This window comes from Platichthys flesus, chromosome 21 (genome assembly GCF_949316205.1).
Source record: "Platichthys flesus chromosome 21, fPlaFle2.1, whole genome shotgun sequence".
NCBI classification, from domain to species: Eukaryota; Metazoa; Chordata; class Actinopteri; order Pleuronectiformes; family Pleuronectidae; genus Platichthys; species Platichthys flesus.
Window position 1 is genome coordinate 4,135,345 of NC_084965.1, and position 16,541 is coordinate 4,151,885.

General features: G+C 42.2%; 1 protein-coding gene across 1 annotated transcript in view; it reads left to right on the forward strand.

Moving 5' to 3' along the window:
• The first annotated feature begins 368 nt into the window (after positions 1–368).
• Positions 369–16,541, forward strand: part of cdh7a (cadherin 7a) — a 53,411-nt gene continuing 37,238 nt past the window's right edge. The window contains exons 1-2 of the mRNA XM_062379550.1: positions 369–657; positions 11,011–11,130. Coding sequence (XP_062235534.1) covers positions 645–657; positions 11,011–11,130 — 133 coding nt within the window. The 5' untranslated portion in view covers positions 369–644. The remainder of the gene's footprint in view (positions 658–11,010; positions 11,131–16,541) is intronic.

Consider the following 16,541-nt stretch of genomic DNA (forward strand, 5'->3'; position numbering starts at 1 on the left):
TCATTCATGCACAAGCGCTCTGATCTTTTGATCCAGCTCGGATGTTTGTCTCATACACACGATGTGTGTTTGCTGGTGTTGTTTGATGAATATGATGTAAATATTAAATATTTCATACAGCATTTACATATTTTAGTAGCATTTAATGAGTTATTTATTTATTGTATTTAATACGATTAGGGACATGATAAATATTAAATACAGCTGAATTTAGCAGTGAAATTATTAATCTTTGAATCTAAATATATTCCGACTAAATATAAAAAGATAGACACAAGAACTGACCCCCTGGTGGCTGGCTCCAGCTCTAATAGAGAACTTACTTTCCATCCTAACTCTGATGTTGTCTCTTCTTCTGACAGCTGCACTCGGACGTGGACAAAGGAGACAGCAAAGTGAAGTACGTGTTATCCGGCGAGGGAGCCGCCTCCATCTTCACCATCGACGAGAACACGGGGGACATCCACGCCACGAAGCGTCTGGATCGGGAGGCCCAGGCCTACTACACCCTCCAGGCTCAGGCTGTGGACCGAAACACCAATTTACCAGTTGAACCGAGGTCGGAGTTCGTGGTCAAGGTCCAGGACATCAACGACAACGAGCCCAAGTTCCTGGACGGGCCGTACTTGGCAGGAGTACCTGAGATGTCTCCCTTAGGTAAGTCTCCATATGAGGCTCAAATATAATCGCATCACTGCACCCCCCCCCCCTCCCCACACACACCTCTTTTAATTCACATGCTCTCCTCCCCTTGACTTTGGCCTTCTTTTGAGCTTCCTCTCATACTACTCAATTGTCTTTGCCTTGCCCTCGCTCCAACATCTGCATTTGATCATTTTCCACTTCGCTGTATTTTGTCTTTAGGTCATAATTTAAGGCTTCGGCTTTGTCAGACTCAGTCCAGCTAAATTAAGTGAAGCTCCTTCTCCATGAGCTTAACATCCACCGAGGTTGGACTTTCTCTTTGCCAAACTATCATCTATTCAGGTTGATTGACGTCTTCGTGCCTCAGAGATATGCTGATAAATAAGACTGTGGACGTCTCCCACCTTGAGTTCTTTGACCTTTTGAATACCTGAGATTTACGTTTTTAAAAAGCGTGATGATAAACAAGGGTCGAGCCGCAAAGATGCCACTTTGAACTTTAAACCAAATAAAAAGGCAAATGCAGAACATTTAGAAATTCAAAGCACTTCAGGGAAAGATATATTGCGAGTGAAAAGCTTAAAAACACAGAATGGAAGAAATCATAGAAAGTTCTTCTGGAGCTACAGGCGGTGAAGTTGCCTCAGCACCACTGTCTCACATCTGGTGTCGAGCAGACGAGGGGCAGATAAGGCTGAACTATCCGGAAATGTGCAGTTGATTTATCTCTCAAAACATGAAGCAGGGTGTAAACATTAACGAGTCATTCGTCAAGTTCGGTTATTGATTTGATTTATGTCAAATTTATAGATAACGATAACTGAAATGACTCACTTATGTGTATTTGTATTGAGCAATAAGACATTTGTTTATCTGCCTGTTTTTTCTCCATACCTCGTTAATTTTGTGAAACTGCTTTGGAAAGACTAAAGAAGGTTGTTTATCCTTCAAACTGTGTGATTGATTGATTAGTATTTTATTCAAAGAAAGTCAAATGAGACTGAGGCACAGTCGCACGTTTAGCTAATTGCCTCTTTAAGCTAATTGCCGAGTTTTCCCACAATGTGCAGAGGCTAAAAGGTTTTGCAGGAATTTGGTCGTAAGTTTAGAAAAAATACATTTTTATAATTTCCCTCAGATATTTCCCTCCAATTCACAAACACCAACCTTGTGGTGGCGTCCCAGTGAAGGTCCATTCGTCCTCTGAAGATTAGGTACAAAATATAAAGACATATTTCCGTGACAGAAAGCAGCAGGTTTTCTGTTTTCTGTTGCCTTGTTAGCATTTATTCCAGCAGATGTGTCTTTTTATCTGTCTGTTTTAAATGCACTCCCGGAGGAGGCCATCGTATCAGACATATTTAAAAGCCTTGCGTGGTCAAGATTTCCTCCAAGGTTTTGAACATGACATGCCGGAGCTCAGAGTGTGAGTAAATGCAAATGAGCGACAACAACATCCCGAGGCCTTTCAACTTAGCAGGTGTGTCGGAAGCACAGCTGCAGTGAGGAAGAGTGACCTCCATGTTGATCAGCCAGGGTCTCTGTGCACTTTACCTGATGCAGAACCCGACGCGCCACACGGACCTCTTCATCAGCACGACTCTGAAAACACAGAGGGACAAATTCCACATTTCGGTCGATGTGAGACGGGAGGTGGCGAGCGTGAAGAGCTTTGAATCTGCTGCTTCATGCTGGTGTTAGTCAGCCAGACGACTCGGTGTATTGTAATGGGAAGTCTGACAGCAGGGAGAGAGAGCGGAGCAGCACAGACATACTTAACTTCCCCCGGCTTCTCTTAGGGGTTCCGACGGCGCTTCAAGACGTGCTGGGAACTGTGGTGTAATCACCAGTGAGCCGAGACTAATGGGATATAGAGGCAGAAATGAACTTGTACAGAAAAAGATTATTTTATAAAAAAATTACAAATCAAAAGCATAAAGTTTGAGATCACGTCGAACCCGGAGCTGTTTGTGAACAACGAATCGCGGTTGTTTCCTCTCGGGAGCTTCAGGATATTGATTACTCCTCAAGACCTCCTCAGGTGTTGAATTTTCTTAGTGAGAACACAGGGGCTCCGTGCTCCTTGCATCATCTGAGAGAATACTTCAAACATGCGCTACAGATCCTCTACACAGACAAATATTAATATACGTGGCAGTGCGATCTGCAGTCTGCAGCCTGTATAATAATTAATTATTAGAATTGGGGCCCGAGCAACCGATTCCCTCAGGAATTCTCTTCTCAAATTTAGTCAAGTTAATTACACGATCTGCCAATCTTTATCAAATCATGCCAGAGAAGGTAGAACAGGCTTAAGTGAGCGACTGTAAAGAGTAAACTATGCATATATGAATAAATATATATATGTAGCTACACGTGATATTGTTGCACCAGTCTAAAGTGTAAACTGCAATGATAGTTTTTGGTCTTTTAAGTAAATCTATGATTCCTCCACTTCCTCCTGTATTCATAAAAAATGCTTTTACATATGTGGATGTCAGCGTTTTCTGAAAGAGTCTGAAAGGCTGGGTGTTCGGGGCCATGTGGTAACCAGGGAAACGTGGATATACAAGGAATATAAAGCGATCACTGATTCCTTTGGCCTCTGTGAAGAAACGGAAGCAACAGCCTTTGATTAAATATCTTCTTTTGAAGCTTCCGACAGACTTGGTGGTTACACCTCCAGCAGATATGGAGGAACCTTCCTTTTGGACGGGGGTCTGTCAGGCCTCTCGACGTGAGGATGTCCTCTCTCACTTCCTCTCTCCGTGGGGATCTGCTGTGTTCCCCACTTCCTCCTGAGGGAAATAAAGTTCTCCAGCTGCTAAACGCTGTGCTGTGTCCACCATCCAGTCGTCTAACTTTGTGTGTCGGCTCAATTCAGCCGCCAGCTGCAGTTGGACGTGACTCGATGGGAGCTGTGAGAGTGGAGCGAAACCGTAAAGTGACCCAAAACAATGTGGCTTGGGAAATTCATCTAGAGCTCAAGACCTTCTGAAACTGCTTGGGGAAGACTTAGGAGGGTTCATACTTTAAATTGTGCGATCAATTAATTTGTAAATTACATAGGAGAGACTTCAGCAGTGGTTCATAGTTAGGTGAGGTTGAGTTACAGTTCACTGCTTCCCATCATCCAGAAATCAGGGTCGGTCTCAGCTGTCAATCATGACGTGAGCATCAAGAAACTAAGTATAACCAATTTTAGTGAACACCTGCACATATCAGTGTGATAAACCTAAAATTACAAAAGCTGTTTTGACACTTTTGTTTGGTCCTTGTCCCATTCGTTAACATGGAGGAGGCCCGGGTTTACGACCTGTTCTGCAGTCATCCACAAGATGGCGCTCCAGGTGTTTTGGCTTCACTTTTGGGGGGCTGCCATATCGTCCATTTTCATCTATATACAGTCTTTCCAGTGCACGTTCACCATCTTAGTTAAGAATATAAGCATGCTATTATCTGCCCATTAGCAGTAAACACAAAGTGCAGCTCTGACGTGCTTTGCAGGAATTGGTCATTGCTCTGGATCTGAATGCATTGTTTTCTATATGTTTTTAAAAGGGGCTGTTTTTAAGATGAAGCCGCGGGTTGTTGCTCTTTAAATCTACAATAACGTGTTGTTTTTTGGCCACTTTGTGTGTCAGCTTGAATCAGCTGCGGATGGAAACTACACAATGAGAGCTGCATCGTGAAGTGAGACCGTAAAGAGACACAAACCAACAGGGCCATAAAAGCTCTCATGGAGCCGAGGGGGTGCTGCGGCGTCGGGTGACAATCCTCTGTGGGTTAATTAATTTGCGTGACCCGCTTTTTCACATATAGAGTGTGTGATTGATTTTTTAATTTATATATTTTTTTATTATAGCTGGACAGGCTTGCAGGAATGTGTGGACGCCCTTAGTTAAACACAGAGAGCTAAAAATCGAACTCAAACATGCGTGGTACCTTGAAATTTAGTGAAAAGAAAAGGTGTTTAAGGCTCTTAGAGCAGCTTCAAAGTCAAAAATGAGCATTTCAGCAGGCGTACGGGGGGAGTGGGAGGCGTTCCAAGGGAAGCAGTGCTTTGCTTACAACACAGGCTGCGGAGATCTCTGAAGGATTACACAGCCGACTATCAGCGGGGGGTACAGAGCTCAGGCTTAAGGAACCAGAGGATTAGAGTACAAGGGCTCCGAGTCTCGTGTCCAACCCGAGATAAGACAGCGAGTGGGAACAGAGGAGGATGCGTTCACACCACGAGCGCCCGAGACGCGGGGTCACCCTCCCCGCTTTATTTACTCCGCCAGCTCGGTGAAGGTCTTCATCACAAGTTGAGAGAACAACAGCGGGATAATTTGTCGCCTCTCTTTGTAAATATCTGCTCGAAGCAATTATCAGCGCCGTAAAGAACCGGGAAGGGCCGAGCACCTCTTGTCCTCAATAATTCCTTTATAGATGTCTTTAAATCATTAATGGTCACAGCCCTGCTCGGCTGATGAATGACTTCAATTTAGAGAAAATCATGAATTTAATTAATTAAAGTAATTAGAGGCGGTGCTCGTCCATACACAGGCAGACCTTATGGCCCGAGGATCTCTGAGGGCTTTCATCTTAATCACGGCGGGATGTCAAATAAAAGACAGGAGGGCTCGAGGACAGTTGGAGGTGTGACAATCGGGAGCCTGGGCTCAGTCCCGCTGCACGGCGACGGGCCAAAGGAGCAGTTTGAGGGCTCATTACAAGCCCACAGAATGTAATGTCAACCCAAGGCCACAGCTCTTGAATTTACTACACACCAGTCCTGTGGCCGGCTGTCATTGTTCCTGCCTAATTCATGAGAGCGCAGATCAAGGATACTCTTTCATTATCGAGAAATTAAAGATGCTGTGGATTAAGGGAAATTGCTCTTAATTAGCGTCTTTGTGAAGGTTCAGTGTGTAAGATTTAGGTGAAAGGGATTCATCTGCAGAAAATTTATATTAAATAATCCTTGTAATGTTTTCACCAGTGTGTTTTCATATAAATTGTACTAATTGTTATTTTCTTTAATTACCTTATATGTTCAGGAATAAGTCCTCTCTATAGAAGCAGCCATATTTTTCAACAGAAGCCCAAACTGAACAATCTAGACATCTTTTGAGTTTTTATGAGAACTGAAGGCTTCCACAGGTTCTCATGTTTGACACTGTGGGATATAAATATAGATATAACATATATCTGTCAACACTTTAATAGCTCCACTTGATCAACCTCATGTGATCAAATACAAAAGCTCTTGCACATCTATCTTAGTTTTTGGTGAAAGTTAGGGTTAGGGTTCTCGAGGACTATATTATATTAAGAATTGTTTCAAATTGAAGTGTAGATATACAGATATACATTTTTGCTTTGCAGTTGCAAATGAATGTGAATTGAATTCTGAGCATAATTCCTGTTTATCTGAAACAGCGGAGAGCAGGTGTGAATGTGCATGAATATAATCAACTTAATCAACGTTCCCTTGGTTGAATACTCATGAAGATGTCTCGGCACTCGAGCGCACACCTCCGGAGAGGCCCAACACTCACTCATATTACACACACACACACAAAGGTATCAGTCTAAATGTCTTTGTTAAATCACAAACTATGAATTTAACTAGAAATTGTAAAAATAATTGTCCAATCTAATGGTTTTTGTGATTTAAAAACTCCTGGACTTGCCTTTTTGTCCAGATCTATGGCAAAATGTAATTTTTTTCTTTAATCGAGTTATGAGGATTTTTTTGTGTCATTTTTTGTGTGATCCGGTGACAAACACACAACAAACCAACGTTTAAATGTAACGAACAGATTTGGTTTCAAACTTGCGCCTTAATTTGGGCTCAACCCACCCCCCGAGTATCCAAGGGGAAATCTTGACTCGAATCTTGGTCTGCACTGATGTTCTGTTCTCTAGGCTGATTTTGTGGAGCCTCTGTTCAAATTGTGGCTTCTTTTTGGCCCCAGATTATTTAGAGAAACGCTGGATCGGCCTGATCCCAGCTGTAGTCACATGAAAAGATTGTTGCATCTCTACCGGCTGAAGAAGAAGGAGCTCTTCATTTGGAAACCCATCCAGTTTGTATTAACACGGGCCCCTTTCCTCAAAACAATCACACTTGCATTGTGAGTGCTCACTCAGAAATGCCTATCGGGCCTGACAGTCAGATGCAGCCTTGATACGCGAGTGGCTGAAGAATACCTGTCTCCCATTCAGATTAAGCACGCCACATTTATTTTCATTACTGGCAGATGACAGTTGCTCACCCAGGATACAGAACTGATTAGGAAACCTGTTTTGTACACAGCTGCGGGTGGTGGTGGGGGGGAGAGATCTGATCCATCACATCAATGAGGACGGACAAATATCGAAGGGACGCCGACAGGGAAAATTGAGAAGCAGATGACAGCCTCGCGGAGCAGAAAGAATCTATTCAAATTTCAGATTGTTCATCAGTCTCCCTCCTGACATGCAGCTCCCCCAGCTGCCATTACCCTCCATACTCTGACATCCCTGTGAGAACAGGGTGTTCGTGGGACCTGGGGGGGGAAAGCTGCAAAATAAACCTTTCCCCCGTCCGAGTCCATATTGAATGTTAATTTACAACCTCGTCCACTGCGCCTTGTGGGAAGTGATTTTAACTATCAACCTGTAATGGAGATTTAGACTTTGCCCGAGTTCCCTCTCACACACTCCCTCCTTTGACCTTGGGGTTTTAAACGACCTGTAATATAACCTGTCATGAGTAAGAGGTGATGATATAATCTAGGTGTCCTTCCACAACCGACCCGGTGATAACTTCTCCAGCTTCACCCCCGTTTTTTTATTTATTCTGCATTATATCGTTCACATCCAGGGCCGGAGCCTGTTAATTCTGCTTTACGGCCGTGGATGGAAGATTTTAATCCTCAATATCCGTGATCACTCCATTCTGTGAAAGCCTGTAAAATACACCCCACAATGTTTGCTTCGATCTGGAACAATCTACTTTAAATTATGATTAAATTCTGGACAGAATGCGATCTGTAAAGTTCGTAAAGTAATGGTCAGAAGGATGGCGATTTGAAGCCGTAACTGACCCAGAGAGAAGATCTGACAAATGAGAGACGGAAGCAGAAACCCCAGTCTGTGATTGGTCTATTAACTCGTCCGATGGCCAAATGAAATGACGGTGTGTTTTCTATCTGTGTTTGGTGTTTTAAACTACCTGTAATATAACCTGTCATGACTAAGAGGTGATGATATAATCCTTCCCCCGTCCCCATTGTTCACATCCAGGGCCGGAGCCTGTTAATTCTGCTTTTACGGCCAGAATGGAGAAGTCTAATCCTCAATTTCCGTGATCACTTCATTCTGTAAAAGCCAGTAAAATACTTCTCACGTTGGAAAGTCACATTTTTATTACGGTGTTTTCTTCAAGTTTGAAATATCACCGACTTGTAAGACTTGTCAGACGCGACAATACGAGCTGAAGCTAAGCCAGATACAATATGTGCCGCGAGCCATTAAAGTGAATTATTCAGTCATAAGCCAGTTATTCATCGAAGCATCTGGAAGAGACCCAGTCAAGGCAAATGGTGTTTCTTCGTTTTCAAGGTTATTTCAACAATGTCCATTGTTGGTGATTTCACTGCTGCCAAGTGGGAGACAACTTCGGGCGTCGGCTTTAAGGAGCGTCTGCCAGCCTCCACCATAATGGTTGTTTGTGACCATTTAACAATTTATTACATGGCTTTTCCCTCCATTATCAGATGAGCCTGGTCGGAGCAACAAGGCTCATTTGTAGCGTAATGAATGACCTATTGAAATTGATTGGCAATAATTGTCGCTGATTATGTTTTTCTCTGTGAAATCTTCAAACGTTTCTGCACGTTACCTTTCGAGCCACGGCTGTCAGCTCCGGCTGGTCCAGTTTAAAAACAAATGTCCTCCTTTCAGCTGGAGGGAGGTTTTTGGATACGGGGGAAAAAACGGAAACCAAATGAAACTTTGCATTTTGAGTTTCATAACTTTACCTGCAGCACAGCTTGAAGTCAGTTTGTCCCTGAGGAATAATATGACTCAGAATGAAATAATATATATGACTGTATGGAAATAAGCTATTCAATAGCAGCTAAAGCTTGAAATGAATTGAATGTATGAATAAATGAATACAATTTTACATTTATTATAATTTAAAAGAGAAGCCAAACTTTAAAATCCAATAAATTAATGTTCTTACCTATATTATTTAGATTTTTACCTTCTAAGAAATTAAAACAGCTCTTGATGTTGTGGCTGTCTACCGATTTCAAATCATATACATATATGATCAATGTCTTACTTTGATAAATAAGGGCTTTTCAATAAAAGGTGTATTTTCAAGTTATGAGACGTCTTTCAAGATCTCCCGTAATCCACCATGCAGTTGTTGTTTGTTTTGTTTTCAGATGTGCAAATTAAGGATTCATTCAGGATTCTTCTTTATTGATGGTTCTATATTAATTTCATGCTTATCACATCATTTTTCTATCTGTAATTTCCATGGTTTTTGCTTAAATCCAATTTCACTCATGCACAAAGCAGTACATTTTATTCATTCAACTAGAACACTCTATTAAAGCAGCTGATTTGCTCTTCGCTGGCACCAGAATGTAACAGAGCTTCCTTAACAAACAACACTTAAGGTGTAAACCTGCCTCTCGCCTTCAGATATCATTTTGTTTTCATGGTTACACTTTTCTCTTCTGCAGATCGACATCTTCTCCGGTTGCAGTTTGCCGATGCTCGGTCCACAAACTGGACTCGGCCATCTGTTCACGTTCACGTGGATTTTAACGAGAAAACAGTCGGGGTTGTTTTAAAAATAAAAAAAGAGGGAAGTGAGGAGAGAAACAATGTTTACGCAACCGTGTCTGTATATAAAGCTTTGTATCATAAGTTTTATGGAGCTCAGTTATGACACAAGGATGCAGCGTCCTCACGGAGGAGAATTTCAGAATCTAGAAATAGTTGCAGTATCGGACTAAGTAACGATACAAGATGCGTAGTTATCTATTTTCAGTGGAGTGGAAGTGTCTCTTCAGCGAGCACAGATGAGCTGTAGGAGCCATTTGGCAGCTGAGTTGGAATCAACAGATTGAAGTTCCTGGAGAAAAAGAGATGCTGCTGATCTGTAAAGAGAAATGTGAACAATGGCAGTGAAATGATCTGTAAAGGCTGCGAGGAGCTCTCGGATCCTGCGGCGGATCCGGCTCACGCGGTGGCGACAGCTGAAAGTGTTATTTGTTCTGCGGGCGTTCGAAGCCGAGAGCCAGGAGCGCTGCATATGTCAGATCTTTTCAGAAAAAAAACTGCTTTAAACTCAGACATTAGGTATAAACATTAAATTCTGTGCAAATATGGTAAACAGGAGTCTCAACAAAGGCAGATTAATGACTCTACTCCTCTCCTCTCATCATATACCAACCCACTGTCCATCCCTTTACTTGGTATACTAACCCCATGCGCAGACCTTTACCTTTTACAATACATATTCTTATATATTTATATATATATATATTTTGTTGTTTTTATATTTATATATATATATATATATATTTGTGTACTATACACTCCAGCAGCACAAGAACACTTTCATACTAGACACTGACACAATCCCATCATTGCATTCTGAACCATAGGGTCAGACCCATTCATGTACCTGTATCTGCAATGTTATACCTATGTTTATGTGTTTTATGTATGTATGTCGGTTAAGTGTATAAACTAGTGGATGACCTAAATTTCTATCTATCTATCTATCTCTCTCTCTCTCTCTCTCTCTCTATCTCTCTCACTCTCTCTCTCTCTCTATCTATCTATCTATCTATCCATCTATCTCTCTCTCTCTCTCTCTTTCTCTCTCTCTCTCTCTCTCTCTCTCTCTCTCTCTCTCTCTCTATCTATCTATCTATCTATCTATCTATCTCTCTCTCTCTCTCTTTCTCTCTCTCTCTCTTTCTCTCTCTCTCTCTATCTCTCTCTCTCTCTATCTATCTATCTATCTATCTATCTATCTATCTATCTATCTATCTATCTATCTATCTATCCATCCATCCATCCATCCATCCATCCATCCATCCATCCATCTATATCTAACTATATATCCATCCATCTATCCATCCATCCATCTATATATATATCTATCTATCTATCTAATGAGGTTATGTACTGCCTCAGAAGTTTCCTTTTCAGATCTGTGCCCTGTGTTCCTTTCTTCTTTCGGGGGGGACTTGTCACACGCTCCGTTGACACACGATGACTGTTTCCACATTTAGCTCCATTTTGACCCGGCTCCTGGATGTTTTCTTGGAAACTAATGAAAGGCTGCGTGTCTGCCCACAGGAACCATGGTGGTGCAAGTGGCAGCCACGGATGCAGATGACCCGACGTACGGGAACAGCGCCAGGGTGGTGTACAGCATCGTGCACGGACAGCCCTACTTCTCCGTGGAGCCCAAAACAGGTGGGTGCTGCCAAACAGTGATGGTGCATTACTGGAAAAAGTGATGAAACAGGTGGTGATGGAGGTAAAGATGTGGCAGTTAACCAACACACCATTCAGGTTATTTCACTTGAGATATTTGGGTATTAGTGTTTTTGTTTGTGCTTGTTTCATTTAACAGTGGCTGGGTTGTGTTTTCAGCCATTGATATTTAGTGTTATTGAGAAATGCTTCAAATTATAACCAGCCATTAAGCGTTGATCTCTATCGATGCTGCAGAACCAGATATAACCAATCAATCAATAAAACAGCAGCTTTCATACAGGAAGGTTCAGACATGACAGATGAGACCGGAACAAGAGAAAAAACATAATACAGTTGAGGATATGATTCCATGAAATAGATTTTAAAAGCCATAACATCTATACAAAGTATATTTTATTTATTTTAAGTGTGGTGAGTAGAATATATAAAAGTTAAATAAATAGGGGGAGGGGAGGTGGGACACAAACTAATAACATCAAAATATAGAGTTGAATGAATTGTTATATAGAAACAGAAGTCAGGTTAAAGAGAGAACTGTAACTTCTAGCTCATAGTGGGAAATCCACCCGACTTACTGGTTTGACGGTGACCTAAGAACATTGCCACTTCAATGTTGCCACTGGTAAATAAGTAAGATGCAAACACTCTGTGCGTCTTCTCAGCCTTCAAATTTCAAAAGCGGGAGGAAAGTGCTGAAATCAGCTACAGATAAGATTTGAGTCTGTTGACTTGAGAGCTGTTGTTTCTCTAGAACTGCGGCAGAAGTCCTCACTACCTCTTCATCGCCGGCTCATTAGCCACTGCCCTGCCGAGCCTCAGCTCCTACATGCAAAGCACTCTCAGTAGAAAAACAGAATGACACGGGCCATCCATCCCGGAATATCAGATTTCATCCTCTGCTTGGAGAGCATTGCGTGCACCCATGCTGGGATTTTCCTGAATGTATCTGATTCACGAGCTGATGAAAGCCGGTGCAATGCAGGGATTTACTATATGTATGTATATGCTTGATGGTAACTCCACGGTGAGCTGCTGGGGTCACTGTAAACATTTGGTGAAGCTAACCACTAGAAGAAATGGAGCATTGAAGACGAATGGATGTATACGAGAAAGGACCTCACTTCACACTGTGTGGATATTAAGGATATGGTGTGTGTCTAAGGAGAAAATGATGTGAGCATTAAAACCTCGGCCCATTTGGCTGTGAAGCCGGCACGGAACCGCCGAATGTCTATGTTGTTTTTCCCCTTTCCAGAGACCTTGGACTAATGAAGCCTCCCGCTGCAGCGTTCATCAGGGAATATTTCTGTGTTTCCATGTTTTCGGGGGGCCTAACATTTACATGGTTTATACGCTCTAAATGACAGATCCACTGGGAGCAGCTCGGAGGCTTTGATTTCCACTGAAGGATTCCTCACGCTTCCTCAGCAGATCAAACTTCTGTGAGCCAATGAATGTGTATGAATGCTCTGAGCACCTTCTCTGGGATGAGTTTGGTTTAGAATCGTCAGTGTTTGTCTTCGGTTACTTGTCGGTGGTGAATTCAACTGGTGATTGAGTTTATAGACGTTTGAGTACTCCCTTAAGTGACTTATTTAAATATTTGTACTTAAAATGTCCCTTTGCCCGTCTTCAATGACAGGTAGCTGATAGTAAATTGAAGGATATTACAGGAACGTCTCCAGTGGGGACAAGTAGCTGATTTTGTGGTAAAAGGGGAATCAGGCTCCTTGTGTATTTGAATAGCTCTTAATAAATCCTTCAAACTTTTATAATTAGAAAAACTTAAAAACTTATCATCCTCTTTTGACTTCACTTACACCTTCAATGTGAAGTTCAGGACAAACCGCATTGGTATTCAAGCATTTTTTAACTCGTTTTCAATCCAATGTCTTTATTCTGTGCTTTCGCAATAGAGCTGTATCTGCTGTAAAACACACAGTGTAAATATTGGACTATAGATATTTTATTAATTTGGTCATTCAGCCCATAAACGTCTTTTTCATGCTAACTGCTAAATCTTGGAACTGGTGAATATTCTGTCAGTACAATCGGTTCAATTGTTAATGTGTTTAATGTTCAATTACTTTGCTTACATATTTTAAAACACTAGGGACTATAAATCAAAGATAACTGTTAACTATTTGATATTCGATGAACCTTCTACAATAAAAGCAGCAGAAACCAGGGTCACAAAACCACCATTCAGAGGAAATGTACAGTTTTGTGGTAATTAATTTCTGGTTTGATTCCTCGCTCCGCCCGCCCACTTTCCCTTGAGCAACACACCGAGACCTTAATTGCTCCCAATGTGTACAAAGGGGGAAAGTCGGCCTCTAAAAAGAAGGTTTGTCTGCTCAGTGATTTTTTTAACTTTAAGAGTCGAAAGTTGCTTAGTGTAGCTTTTATCATAAAACTTTAAGCACACGGATAAATCCCACATCGGTGCTCTTTCTGTGGGACAATGGCTGGTTTATTAACCTGTCACACACACACACACACACACACACACACACAACCACACACACACACAGAAGTGAATGTAAACCCCTATATAGCCCTTGGGCCCCTGCCAGAGCCTCGGCCATGTGCTGCCCATCTCTCCGGCTCTCTCTCCATCCGAGTGGAAGACGACTTGGATCTCGTGGATTTACAAAATGCTGTATCGGTTTGAATCAACGTTAATGCTACACTGAATGTAAAGAAATGAGAAATGGAGCTCATAGAGCATTAACTTGAGTGTCAATGGGGAAATCCTGCAGTTCTTTACAGCAGCATTGTTACTCACCCGGAGCCTCTTTGGGTTTATATTAGTTTCTTAATGATCTCTCCTCCCCCCCGCTCCTAGAAAAGTCACAACCGTAATTGAGAGAAATATTAGAAAGTGTCCACTCAGTTACCTTTCGTCCTCATCTTCATTTAGTTACCTTTCAAGAAGAGCTGCCCCGGGGAAATACAAATTTATGCTACTGAAAATGCTCGGCTGGTTTCCTGTAAAAACCAAGATCCTGTAGTGTCATTAACTTTTAACACAGCGGCACCGTTTATAAACTCACCACTGACTTATTTCACCTGGAAACACAGGATATATTGGATTTGTGGTGGTAAAGGTAAGCGGCAGTAGTTCCTGCCACTTCTTATTTTATTACATTCAGTGTTTAGCATCCAGCAGAAGTTGAACTGGTGCAGAACCAGTGGGAGTTTGACCACCTGCCTGTGGGCGTTCAATGATCTTTGAACAAAGTTTGAATGAACACTCGAACCCGTCGGTGACCAATTACAGCGAGAGCAGTCATTTACTTAAGTGACGTTCAAACAGCACGTCCGCCCCATAAAGATCCCATTACTCCCATATCATGTTCTTTTTTCCCCGAGACTCACTCAACTCAACGACCCGCGCTCACACTTTCACCGCCTCTCTGCCTGGTGACGTCTTTTTCATTAGGCTGAGTGGATTCTTTAAATCCCGAGGTTTATATTTCAAAAGCTTTAATAGGTTACAATTGCTGTCTGTGAGTGGCCTGTGTTCTCTCACAGTTGATTGTGCTAACCAGAGTTAATCTCCATGACCTGGACTAATGTACACTCTGCATACTGGGAGGCCACGAGGATGAGATGTGAGTGAAGATAAAACCAGTTCGGCCTTTATTCTGTTTTAAATTGAGGGCTCACGTCGACATCTTTACATTTCTTTGTGTACTTTATTAAATCATAATATTTAAAGGGTTTATACAGACACTTATCTGTAGTTTTTTTACAGTCAGTCAATCTGAAGAGAGCCTCAGCGTGTCTGTTGTGTTTGCCTCCACTAAAGAGCCGGATTAACATTTACTGAACAAGTGGTAATTACAGAAGAGATCTAGATTATCACTCAGTCCATCGCCCACTTCTCCAAACTCTGCACTAAATCCATCAAATTCATTTGGACATGGTTCTTAATCTATTGAAGATTCACCTAAACTCTTGATTCTTTACTGAATCCATTATCTCCGCTACACATCCAAGGTAGTCACAGGTGTTCAAGCTCAATTTGTTACCACATAGCTGTTGAAAAAATCCTACAGATGTGTGAAATGACATTTAAATCCACTAGTTCAGGAGATTTATTTGGATCCGCATCAAATCACACACACTCATAGACATCAGTGTCCTAAATAGGACAGATTTTTTTCACAAGATTCCTGAAATATTCCCTGGGAAATCAGTGTAAATGAAAAATAAACCTTTCCATGTGTTAAAGATAGTTAACCTCTGAAGAGCCGGGTGAGATTTGCCTAGAACGCCTGTATGAGGAATACCCAAAGTAAATTGAAAGCTGTTTTTGAAGCATTTGGAGAACATGCATGGGCTTGGTCTCTTTTGAAAGGTAACATTCTGAACTCCCCCGCCCAAAAGAATCACTCCTACTGGCATTGAGTAATAGCAGTTTGAACACAGGGAAGTAGAAGGTTTCTATTTCTGCCTGAATATTTTTTGGTGAACAGATGCCTGCAGATGACTCTAGCTGGGACTTATGAGCTGGAAAACCCAATGGGACCCTAGCATGAAGCCTTGACTAGCCCAAGTTAAATTTGATAACAATACCACAGAAAATGAATATTGGACAGATTTTTTCCTAAGGGCATGTCTAGGCGTTTTCCAAGCAATGAGGATGAGATTCCTGTCTCCTCCATCCACCAAGTTCCATGGTAATCCGTCTGGTATTTTCTGCGTAATCCTGTGAACTAACAATTAAACAGACAAAACCAAACGCCAGTGACAACATTTACTCCCTGGCAGAGGCAGTCATGTCAGTTCCACGATAGTTTACAAACATTAGCCACCACAGGCTACTGACCACAATACGGTCGAGTCAGAGAACCGAGTCTGAGAGCATTTCAACGCTGAGTTTATTCCCATTTTTTCCGAGAGGAGGAGGATTGTGTTATTTCTGTCCCTCTGATACTCGTCCTCTCTGAATGGAAAAACATTCCACAGGTGTTAAACACTGTGTCCGCCCTCGGTGCTGGCTGTGAAAGGAGCCACATTGTTTGTGTTAACCGTTTGCTGTTAACATATTGTCAATACCGAGCGTCTCAGGGAACAGACACACACCGGCTGTTGGACCGCGGCCCTGGATCGAGTGCTGTGGGACGCTTCTGTCCCTGCACGTTACTAATTAGTCCCATTTGCAGCACACGCCTGGGCCGCAGCAGAGAGTGACTTTGACAAAGTGCCTGGGCTGGAATACACTCTAAGCTGCACACTGCAATACTGCACTGGCGATTAAGTGGCAAGAAGGGCTAATGGTCAGAGGGGGAGGAGAATGCGTCTGACCCAGTGTTGGGCGGGTAGCATCCCGGCTCCCTCTCTCGCCTTTACTCTGGTTCTTAATCCCAAATTGAATC